This window comes from Haliotis asinina, chromosome 6, assembly GCF_037392515.1.
Source record: "Haliotis asinina isolate JCU_RB_2024 chromosome 6, JCU_Hal_asi_v2, whole genome shotgun sequence".
In the NCBI taxonomy this organism is placed as follows: Eukaryota; Metazoa; Mollusca; class Gastropoda; order Lepetellida; family Haliotidae; genus Haliotis; species Haliotis asinina.
In genome coordinates this window covers 16,113,401-16,124,984 of record NC_090285.1, presented here as the reverse complement: position 1 = coordinate 16,124,984, position 11,584 = coordinate 16,113,401, and the positions used below count along the sequence as shown (strand labels likewise).

The 11,584-nt window shown below is 42.0% G+C and overlaps 2 protein-coding genes across 2 annotated transcripts; one reads left to right on the top strand and one right to left on the bottom strand.

The window, feature by feature from the left end:
- Positions 1–1,278: 1,278 nt before the first annotated feature.
- On the bottom strand, positions 1,279–3,563 carry LOC137286509 (chymotrypsin-like serine proteinase). The gene is made up of 6 exons (XM_067818423.1): positions 3,507–3,563; positions 2,924–3,101; positions 2,298–2,388; positions 1,960–2,131; positions 1,702–1,850; positions 1,279–1,482 (listed from the first exon to the last, which is right to left on the bottom strand). The coding sequence occupies exons 1-6, from the start codon at positions 3,544–3,546 to the stop codon at positions 1,345–1,347; spliced, it is 768 nt and encodes a 255-aa protein (XP_067674524.1). The 5' UTR covers positions 3,547–3,563; the 3' UTR covers positions 1,279–1,344.
- Positions 3,564–7,873: 4,310 nt separating this feature from the next.
- LOC137286513 (chymotrypsin-like serine proteinase) lies at positions 7,874–11,227 on the top strand. Its single transcript, XM_067818428.1, has 6 exons — positions 7,874–7,928; positions 8,342–8,427; positions 10,240–10,315; positions 10,475–10,637; positions 10,747–10,895; positions 11,065–11,227. Exons 2-6 carry the CDS (start codon positions 8,387–8,389, stop codon positions 11,074–11,076), a joined length of 441 nt encoding a protein of 146 aa, XP_067674529.1. The 5' UTR covers positions 7,874–7,928; positions 8,342–8,386; the 3' UTR covers positions 11,077–11,227.
- Positions 11,228–11,584: the final 357 nt, after the last annotated feature.

Genomic DNA, 11,584 nt, shown 5'->3' with positions numbered 1-11,584 from the left:
GAAACTGCTTTTATGGACAAGGAAGAACTCGGGCATTCATGGACCCTTTTGAAGGGAACCTTTCCATCAGATCACCAAATGAGTCTCCAAGGAACAGTCGCGTATGTTATCCCAAAGTGGCCGTAAATTGTCTCCCATATGTGCTGTCCAACTCCGCAATATTGCTGGACAGTGGAAAGATACGTGAAACTAAATTCATTCACATGCTGACTGCACCAATTGTAATTTAACCGCTCCTGCAAATACAAGCCCTACGATCTCAGAAGCACTCACCGAGCCCCGAAAACACTACAATGACCTGCTAAGTGCTATTACAACCAATTGGCACTTTTAGTACTTTGCTAGTGTCGTTTCAAAATCCTTGTCTATGGCCCAGTATTTAGGATCCGTACAAAGACTTAATATGAGTGTTAATGGCGGCGGTATACTCCCATTCTACATTGGCGCAATGTATACACAACTCTTCTATAGTTTAGTTTAACGCCAAACTAAGTTGTCCAGCTATATGGCGGCGGTCAGGAAATAATCGGATCTGGACCAGACAATCCAGTGATGAACAGTATGAGCATCGATCTGCGCAACTGGGAACCAATTAGGCAATTATTCTTTGAGAGAGAAAGAGAAAGAAGGACAGCGAGAAATATAGCCATTTCTTCTTCTTGACTGAGAGAGAGACAGAGAGAGAGAGAGAGAGAGAGAGAGAGATAGAGAGATAGATAGAGACAGTGACAGATAGAGAGAGACAGAGATAGATTTGATAACATGAAAAGTGAGGTCAGATAACATTATAATGTATATGCAAGTATCAGCAGCATCTGCCTTTGGAAGATGATGTGGTCAGACTTTGGTATGGCTCCAGCCATACGTCATTCCAGACGTGGAGTACCCTTTTTCATAGCAAAATAACTATCGCCACCACCACAGGTAGACGCCCATTTCCTCACAGGGTTATGGTCAAAGATTCCCAACCTCATATATAGTAATTACTCACGTACAAGATGTTAGATGCAACATTTTAAGCGAGTCTAGTGACAGAAGCTTCGATGCAGATATGTCCATCGTTGATACTGGCACCACTGATGCCAGACCATCTGCTGGATCAGACGCTGTTGGTCGATACAGTCAGGTCATTTTAACATTTTAAGCGAGTCTAGTGACTAGTCAAATGGCTCTTATCCTTCATTTCCGATGTCGTCTTCTGGTTCTACATCGTACAGAAACATAGCTGATACCAAGTACTACAACAGCTCGTCATGTTAAGCAACAAATGGACAACAATTTTTTCGTACGTTTCGTACACTTTATTCATGAAAGAGGAAACGTCGACTCTACAGGGAGAGCATTTTACTGTGACTGAATCCAGGAGTAGAAGTTGGACACACGAGTGTAGACACTGGGGTAGGTGCCAGAGCAGGAGCTGATACCCCATGACGTGATTCCAGTCAGCGTATTACTGACAACCATCGGGCCACCACTGTCACCCTGGAAACGAAAGTAATGATCTGTGTAATCATCTGTAACCAATTAAACGATTGTCACACGTTAAAGGCGCAAATACGGCAGTGATGATAACGTTTTACGATTGCCACGTATCCGTGTTTGTATAATCTTACATAAGGCATACTGGTATCGCAGGTAGGGGACGAACTTGACTGCATGAGTTATATTTCAAGGAAGGCAGACTTGGTAACGTAAACTCACACTGCAAGCAGATTTCCCAGAGGCTTCGATGCAGATATGTCCAGAGTTGATTGTGGCACCACTGATGCCAGACCATCTGCTGGAACAGACGCTGTTGGTCAATACGGTCATGTCCACCTTCTGGAGGTAGTTGGGGGTGCTTCCACCGCCTACAGGAACAAACACACGGATAAGGTACTACGCATACTGCTATAGTGATGTTGGTCTCATTGACAAATGGACATGGCAACAAAACTTCACTCAATAAGAACTACTGACCAGAGAGTCTTCCCCATCCGGTGATCGTTGCTGTTCGTCCGGCATAGTCGTTGCTACCCGAAGCCAGAGAGATAGTTCCTACAGCTGTGCTGCTTGTGTCCATGGAGGTTTGCAATCTCAGAACTGCGATGTCGTTGGGATAGCCAGCAGCATTACCGTTGTAGTTGGGGTGCTGCACAACATAACCAGAAATAACAGTGCTCAAGTGCTGACACTAAAACTCTTAACTCAACAAAGTCAGAGGTACTCAAATTATCATTTACAATTCCCAAACGTTCAATGAAAGTTCAGACTGTACATATTACATGAATGTGTTTGAAGTAAGGGACGTAACTCACGTTGGTGTAAGAGCTGACTGACGATTCCTGTTCAGTTCCATCAGCATTGTTCATTCGGAGCATGCCAAAGACCAGACGGTAGCTGCTAGCACTGCAAATGAAACGAGGGAACCATTAGCAGTGCAGTGCCTCAAAATACATGTTCTGGGCTATACCGCCTCTTGCAAGCATCTAAGCAGCAAACTGAATAGATGATATTACTATATGACAGGAGGATTTCCGCCCTTCTGATTGGCCCACTTGGTCACATGAGTGATGTCAACCTGGCCACATCGCGAGAGGTTGATATATAACATCAGTACGTCGCGACATATAGACCACAATCACGAAATAGTATTTTTTTAGAGTGCTTGATAAGCGTGATGCAAGACTCCCAATAGCTGTCAGAATGTGACTTGGCCTATACAGAATTCTGTATTGTTCTTAGCTACCTCTGTTTCTGTACACGTCCCATGACTGGTTAGAAATGATGACTGTTAAATCCTTTTTTCTAAGATATAGAGTAAAGAAAGGAAATACAGTTGGTTAAGACTGCTTTATATTTACACGAAGTACTTGCAATAATTACTTCTTGTCATTGCTTAATTACAGTTTCTATTTCATGTCCTATTCTTGTACATCTTTACCTGTTGGAGAGACAGTGGGCGGCAGTGAGGGCCTTGTTGGTGGAGTAGAGGACGCAACCGCAGATGTGGAACCAGCTGGTTCCACTCCTCACCTGAATACTTCCTTGCCAGGGAAACTCTCCTGCAACTGCATTGCTGCCTCCAACGATGTTGGGACTGATCTCAGCCAGGGCCGTGGCTGCAGGTGAGGTGACATGAGGTTTAACGTCACACGTAAGACTGTTTCGCTGATATGAAGTCGTGCATGTGTGTGTATGGGTGGCTTCTTGTACTAGCCTAAACCTAAACTGTCTTTATAGTGCTAACTCACTTGATGCGATGCCACGGTTAAGCAAGCATACTCAACACCGACACATTATGCGCCGGGGCAACAAACATCACATTGTAAAGTCTCTTGTTATGACGCAGCCGGGAATCGAACCCGCCACCTTCCGTTCTCCAGGTCCGAAGCTGTAGCAGCAAGTATAGCGGATATGGTATAATATACGTGATAGCGTTCTTATGGATGAGTTTTCATTATTGGAAGCCTGCCTATTATATGACGATTGTTTCGTTTTATGTAACTTTCAAAACGTCAACTTACCGGCCAAGGTGCAGAGAAGGGTGGTGAGAAGTGCGTTCATCTTTGTGGGTCGAGATGAAGTGACGATGTGTGCAATTTGGCGGTCTTTTATACACATTAGGAGAGTGCAATATGTTCCTCTCCCACCTTCATAAATGTGCCATTGTGCATAAAGAAGCGAAACTGGAACTCTGCTGAAGTTTTATGGCTCTAAATTGTGAACGTCAGCATTACTCAACAACTCATTGAAGATGTCACGTGATATATCTATAATACATAATATTGATCTTACGCCTTTTGTCTGTCTGACCAAGCCTGTTATGTGCTATTATTCTGTTATTATTAATATGTGGCAAGATTTGAGCAAGTGAGTGAGTATTGAAGGTTTTACGCTGTTTTTCGCCAAATTCCAATGCTACTATCACTGCGGCGGACATCAGAAATGTGTTTTAAACCTGAGATGCGAACGCTTTAACCATCCGGTCAGACCCTTACCTGACGTTAACTTTAAGAAAGTAGTGAGTAATTGAGTTGAGAGTTGCAAGAGTAAAGGAATAAATACGCATACATTGACACTGATAGTCTGTGATAATGACGCATGTATAGCGACCTCTGAAATAGCCAAGACATAAGGGTAAAGTGCTACGGAGAGGAACATATGATAGTGAACTAAATTCAACGCCTAACAGTAGAGCTAACCGAACACGAGGCAGTAAAGTGCAACAGTCGGTCCAACACATAACAGTAATGTACAGCAAGTAGTAGTTGAACACATGAATCAAATGGGGAAGGAGTGAGTGAGTGAGTTAAGTTTAACGCCGCGCTCAGCAATATTCCAGCCATATGGCGGCGGTCTGTAAATAATCGAGTCTGGACCAGACAATCCCGTGATCAGCAACATGAGCATCGATCTGCGCAATTGGGAACCGATGACATGGGTCAACCAAGTCAGCGAGTCTGACCACCCGATCCCGTTAGTCGCCTCTTACGACAACATAGTCGCCTTTTATGGCAAGCATGGGTTGCTGAAGGCCTATTCTACCCCGGGACCTTCACGGTTCAAATGGTGAAGGAAATAGTAGACTCTTATAGTAAATGAATCTCCTGATATTAGACTATAATGGTAACTGTAACACAACTGTAGACTTTGAAAGCGAATGAAACAGTAAGACTGTAGTAGACTATTGGCAGTGATTGAAACACCGAAACAGGAGATTGTTTGCGCATCTAGTGATTTAAGTCGGCCATTTCAGATTAATGCATATTAACATATATCGCTTATCTCCTACAGGAGATACTAAGTCCTACGTAGGAGATATTAAGTGCTACGTTGGGAATACTAACTCCTACATAGGAGATAGTAAGTCCAACGCAGTAAGTACTACGTAAGAGATATAAGTCCTACGTAGGAGATTATAAGAAAAACGTACGATATACTATGTCCTACGCAGGAAATATTAAGTACTACATAGGAGATGATAAGTCCTACGGATTAAATATTAAGTACTACGTAGGAGATCCTAAGTCCTACGTAGGAGATATTAAGTCGTATATATGTACGATATTCTAAGTCCTACACAGGAGAAATTAAGTCCTACGTAGGAGATACTAAGTCCTACGCAAGGGATATTAAGTACTACGTAGGAGATACTAAGTTCTACCTAGGAGATATTAAGTAATATATACGTACGGTATTCTAAGTTCTACATAGGTGACAGTAAGTACTACGTAGGAGATAGAAAGTACTACGTTGGAGATACTAAGTCCTATGCAGGAGATATGTACTACGTAGGCGATACTAAGTCCAACATAGGAGATAGTATCTCATACGTAGGAGATAATGAGACTAAAACACGTTTTCACTGTGACCCTACACGCTTCTGTAAGGTTCTTTTCTGTGATATTCTAGTTGTTTTACTGTCCTTTGTCGACAGTTTTTTTATAATGCAAATATATTCCATTTCAGTGATATGGTCCCGTCGCGATATGGCTGAAATATTGCCGATGTGACGTTAATTATTAACTCACTCACACACTCGCTTCTGTAAGGGGCAAACATAACATGAGTTTTCACGGTCGAGACTATTCTGGATACTCTTTTTATAACGGTGCAATTCGAATTGGGTTTGCAACGAAGCAAATGTTGAGGAAACGTCGACTGTTTTCATTGTAACACAAGTTTGCGTATGACTTTGCTGAAGGCAGTGGATTAAATGGAATGGGTTACCTATTGCATTCTTTGTTCATAGTACCAAGGCATTTCCCCGCACAGTCAGCATGCACATGTTTATGTTCACAAGACTTGAAACCCAAATACTGATTACACCACGTTGTAGATTATAACGTGATTTAGTTATTGTAGTTTTCGCGACCAGAACTGTCTCCTTAAAGTCTACGTTGAACCACGCGTAATAAAAACAGGTGATAGTTGGTCAGGGAAACGGGGATGGGTGTGTGTGTGTGTGTGTGTCTGTCTGGTTGGGGTGGGGTGGGGGTGGTTAGATCTCCTCATTATGAGAGAGAAAGAGAGAGAGAGGAGGGGGCGGTGAGAGAGGGTAGATAGGAGAAAGAAAGAGATACATGTATAGGAGTAGAGAGAAGGGTATAGGAAAGAGAGGGGTACATAGGTGAGAGAGAGTGAGAGAGAGGGTAGACAGGGGTAGATAGGCGTGAGAGAAAGGGAGAGAGGCCATATGTAGGAGAGAAAGAGAGAGGGTAGATAGGAGAGAGGAAGAGGTGTAGATGAGAGAAAGAGAGGTCATGTATTCGGTCGACGCCACGTTTCTAATGTAGTGTATATTCAAAGGGGGGCCTTATATGTCCTCAAACTGGACAACGGTTTTCTTTGACTCAGTGTGGTTGAGACACTAACTTGAGAAAATGTAGACCTGTTTCCCTTAGAACTTGTTTGTTTCTTAATGTTATTTTCAATGCAGTATTCGAGCTATATGATAGCGGTTTGTAAATAATGGCCTCTGGGCCAGACAATCTAGTGATCAACAACATGAACATTGATCTACGCAATCAGGATACAATGACAGCCTCTTCGAGTAGCATTAAAAAGTTTGTTTGATGAACAACGAGGGGAGTTTTATTGATATACTTCATATTATATTAAAGACGTTGTATATCCACAGAACTCTCCTAGTTGTTCCTTCGATGACAAGCAATGACCAAGTCGGAGTTTGACCACCTTATCAGGTTAACCGCCTGTTTTGACAAGGATAACTTACTGAAAGCCATTTCTCCACTGGCTCTTCATGGGTCTCACGCATAGCCTTTGACTAAGGGCTTTGGTATAGCGCTGGCACTGTGGTTGTTGACCCGCAGTATCTGAACTATGTTTCCCTTCCTGCAATGTTCATGTATTGATAAAACGGCTTTAGATTTTCCTCGAACTCTAGTACAGGACCGTTAGAGCAGTTGTACATATGCATCGCCAACAACCGGTACTAGTTACAGAACACATTCCCTAGAACTATATAAGAGTGTCCTCTTACACCATCTGTAGGTATGCTCAGCTGAAACCCTCTGGAAGAGTGAGTGATCCCGTTAGTCGCCTCTTACGACAAGCATAGTCGCCTTTTATGGCAAGCATGGGTTGCTGAAGGCCTATTCTACCCCGGGACCTTCACGGGTACCCTGTGTAAGATGGCACAATATCATCAATAAAAGGTTTGTGAAGAGAATGACTTTTGCATACAAAGATGTGTATTTTGTTGAGCATGAACACATCCTAAACCATCTGCGACAAATACTATAATTAACGAAGACGGTAGGGCGGTTGCCCCGACCAATGCTTCTGTAGGACTAAATCATCACATGGGTTTTCTTGCAGACAGTAATGTAATTTATCGATACTCTTTCACTTGGTTCCGTCTGAATGGTGTTCAAAACGAAGCAAATGTTGATGATATGCGTTATAACATAACAGTGGAAGGCATATAATACCATGGGTCTGCTTTGATTTGAAGACATATCGAATGTGTTACCTATGATTTTACACTTTAGGTTCATTTTTGGTGTCCCGGACCGTGAACAACCGAGAAATAGTATAAAACATTAACCACTCACTAACTCATTTAAATTGAGCCGTATATTAATAATAACAGAACAAACGTGTAATCTGCTATGGTCTGGCATGGAAAAGCCGTAAGATCAATATTATGAATTATAGTTATATCACGTGACATCTTCAGTCAGTTGTTGAGTAACGCTGACGTTCACAATTTAGAGCCATAAAACTTCAGGAGAGTTCTTTGAGAGAGACTTCAGAGAGACTTTGGCTGCTTTATGCACAATGGCATATTTATGAAGGTGGGAGAAGAACATATTGCACTCTCCTGATGTGTATAAAAGACCACCAAATTGCACACATCGTCACTTCATCTCGATCCACAAAGACGAACGCACTCCTCACCACCCTTATGTGCGCCTTGGTTGGTAAGTTGACTTTCATATTCCAAATGTATCTTTTTGAAAGTTGCATAAAACGAAACAAACGTTTCTCATAAACAGGAATGCTATCATGTATCTTATACATACCACATCCGCTATATTTGCTGCTATAGGCCGCGTCATAACAAAAGACATTAGAATATGGTACTTGTTGGTCCCTGCCTGCCTCTCGGCTTTAATGTGTACAACAATGACTTGTTGGTTCTAAGTTAGCATAATGTGTCAGTGTGGGGTATGCATGCGTAACTGTGGCATCGTATCTAGTGAGTTAGCACTATGAAGGCAGTTTGGCTTTGGGCTAAACTAAACCCACGCATACACACACATGCACGGCTTCATATCAGCGAAACAGTCTTAAGTGTTACGTTAAACCTCATGTCAGTTCACCTCACCTGTAGCTACGGCCCTGGCTGAGATCAGTCCCAACATCGTTGGAGGCAGCAATGCAGTTGCAGGAGAGTTTCCCTGGCAAGGAAGTATTCAGGTGAGGAGTGGCACCAGCTGGTTCCACATCTGCGGTTGCGTCCTCTACTCCGCCACCAAGGCTCTCACTGCCGCCCACTGTCTCTCCAACAGGGAAGGATGTAGACGAATAGGACATGAAATAGAAACTGTAATTAAGTAATGACAAGACGTAATTATTGCTAGTACTCCATGTAAATATAACGCAGTCTTAACCAAATGTATTTCCTTTCCGTACTCTATATCTTAGACAAAGGATTTAACAGTAACCATTTCTGTCCAGACATGGACATATTTGCAGGACCACGAGTTGCCCGTTTCCATTTACAAAACTCATTTCGCCCTTTTGATGTCATTACACGATTTGTTACGAGATAACGATTTTAGTTTAAAATATATTTACAGTTGTTTTTTCATTCATTACAATTCCTCTGCGGTACTTTCAAACAATATTGTACAGAATAACATTATTCTTGCATCTTCCACTTTGTTATAACAGTGAAATGATAGTTTGATGTTACTGAATTTCGTTTATCACACAGAAAGCTGTGTTCTTCAGGGGATATTACTTGTTACTATGAGATATCGGTTTGGCAATAGATTTTGTACAATCCCCTGACATCATCAAATAAATGACATCACAATACAGCGACATTAAAACCCAGTGGCATCACATTGCTTTGACGCTGCATTGCATGTTTAATGGTAGTACCATTCAGAGAAGTATATTTTCCACTGAAAAATAGGAGAGAGTGATGTTTTGTGACATCGTGTCTTCTGGTGTCTTCTAATTATATCAGCTGTATCAACACTCGTAAAAATATGTGTACCTTTATCAACTGGTGTTGATATATTTAATATCAAAAGATACTCGGGTGAGATTCACTACGTACATTTCATTCCTGGTAGCTTAGGTCCCTAGTATGGTGATCTACCTCCAGTTGTTGGCGATGTATAACCCGTGTTTTACAATGTATGGTCTTCTTTAATTACAATGTTTTAGGTTTTCATGCTAGTTTTATATTTATATCTGTGATATTCTAGTATTTTTACTGTCCATCGTCGACAAGTTTTTATAGGGTACATATATTCCATTTTAGTGTTAAATGTTCTCGTCACGATATGGTTGAAATATTGCCGATGTGACGTTAAATATGAACTCAATTACTCTTGCTAGCTGAGATAACAGAAACAACTTAATGCCGTAGTACGCAGGAATATATTAGTAAATGTACTAAGACATGCAATAGGTCTATTAAGAGCGAAACTGTTTTCCGGGCAGGTAACATATTTGGAAAATATTGGAGGAATTTGGAAATAATGTGGAATTGTTGACTTGTACTGATATTCACCAAGGCGAAGCCGAGTTGAATATCACATACTCAACGTCAATAAATCATTGGATCAGCTGACCTCAAGTCAATAATTGTTTTATTATAGGAAAAAATGAAACTCTGTGATGTCTTGCCGTCTGGCATTTTGATACTGATGGGACGTAAATATAAACAAACACAGTCATAGGGACGAAGCGATGGCTATCGCTTCCTTTTTAGCGTGACGCACACAGTGCCGAGTTCACAGCTGGCGTATCCCAAATATATCAACCTCTCGCGATGTGCCAAGGTTGTATACCAACCTCTCGCGATGTGCCAAGGTTGTATATCAACCTCTCGCGATGGCCAGACTGACATTGGTTAGCGTCAAATCTGTCATGTGACCAAGTGGGCCAATCAGAAGGGCGGAAATCTTCCTGTCATACAGTAGCATCATCTATTCAATTTCCTGCTTTGATGCAGGCACTTCACTGCTAATGTTTCCCTCATGTCATTTTCAGTGCTAGCATCTACCGTCTGGCCTTTGGCAATGCTGATGGAACTGAACAGGAATCGTCAGTCAGCTCTTACACCAACGTGAGTAACGTCCCTTAGTTCAAACTTTAATACGAGTAGCCTAAAGTTTCACTGAATGTTTTGGAATTATGAATGATAATTTGAGCACAGTTGACTTTGCTGAGTTAAGTGTTTTAATGTCAGCATATAGGATTTGTTATTTCTGGTTATGTTGTGCAGCACCCCAACTACAACGGTAATGCTGCTGGCTATCCCAACGACATCGCAGTTCTGAGACTGCAAACCTTCATGGACACAAGCAGCTCAGCTGTCACTCTGGCTTCGGGTGGTAGCGACTATGCCGGACAGACAGCAACGATCAGCGGATGGGGAAGACTCTGTGGTCAGTAGTTCTTATTGAGTGAAGTTTTGTTGCCATGTCCATTTGTCATTGAGAACAACGTGACTTTAGCAGTACCCTTACCACCTTTTCCATATGTTTGTTCCTGTAGGCGGTGGAAGCACCCCCAACTACCTCCAGAAGGTGGACATGACCGTATTGACCAACAGCGTCTGTTCCAGCAGATGGTCTGGCATCAGTGGTGCCACAATCAACTCTGGACATATCTGCATGGAAGCCTCTGGGAAATCTGCTTGCAGTGTGAGTTTATGTTACCATGTGTACCCTTGCTGATATATAAATCATGTAGTTAAGTAAGTCCTGTATCAGTTTTACCATGCCCTGTGTAAGGTTATAAGAATACGGATACGTTGTAATAGCCAATCACTGCAGTATTTGTTCCGTTAGCATGTGATAATCCTCTTTATAGGTTAAAGGGTAATACGCTGACTGGAATCACGTCATGGCGTATCAGTTCCGCCTCTGGCAGCTACCTCAGTGTCTACATCCGTGTTGCCTACTTCAACTCCTGGATTCCGTCACAGTAAAATACAATTAATCCATGAATAAAGTGTACGAACGTTCAAAATAAATTGTCAATTTGTTGCTTATCATGACAAGCTGTACACTGTGGACCGTTTACTCAAGTGTTCCTCTGCTACTTGGAACCAGCTATGTTGTGGTGAATGTAGAAAACGAACCAGAAGCTGATAGGGAATTGGATGAGAAGAAGCATTTGACATGCCACCAGACTCGCTTAAAAACTGAATGAAATATTTTTACGGGAGTAATTAATATACATGCGGTCGGAAATCTATGACCACAGCTGTGTGAGGAAACGGAGGTTTGCCTTTGATGGTGGCGAGATTTTATTTCGCTATGAAAAATACTTTTCGAACCAAAGCAGCGAAATCCGTTGTCCTTGATATTGACACATCCAACCCGGACCG

What these genes read in the sequence shown, in the direction of transcription:
- LOC137286513 (XM_067818428.1), top strand. Translation starts at nt 8,387, where the DNA reads ATGCAGTTGCAGGAGAGTTTCCCTGGCAAGGAAGTATTCAG. An exon ending in CCTGGCAAGGAAGTATTCAG is followed by an intron (nt 8,428 to 10,239) that starts GTGAGGAGTGGC and finishes TGTCATTTTCAG; the next exon opens with TGCTAGCATCTACCGTCTGG. An exon ending in CGGATGGGGAAGACTCTGTG is followed by an intron (nt 10,638 to 10,746) that starts GTCAGTAGTTCT and finishes TTGTTCCTGTAG; the next exon opens with GCGGTGGAAGCACCCCCAAC.
- LOC137286509 (XM_067818423.1), bottom strand. Translation starts at nt 3,546, where the DNA reads ATGAACGCACTTCTCACCACCCTTCTCTGCACCTTGGCCG. An exon ending in CCTTCTCTGCACCTTGGCCG is followed by an intron (nt 3,102 to 3,506) that starts GTAAGTTGACGT and finishes CCTCACCTGCAG; the next exon opens with CCACGGCCCTGGCTGAGATC. An exon ending in CAGTCAGCTCTTACACCAAC is followed by an intron (nt 2,132 to 2,297) that starts GTGAGTTACGTC and finishes TATGTTGTGCAG; the next exon opens with CACCCCAACTACAACGGTAA.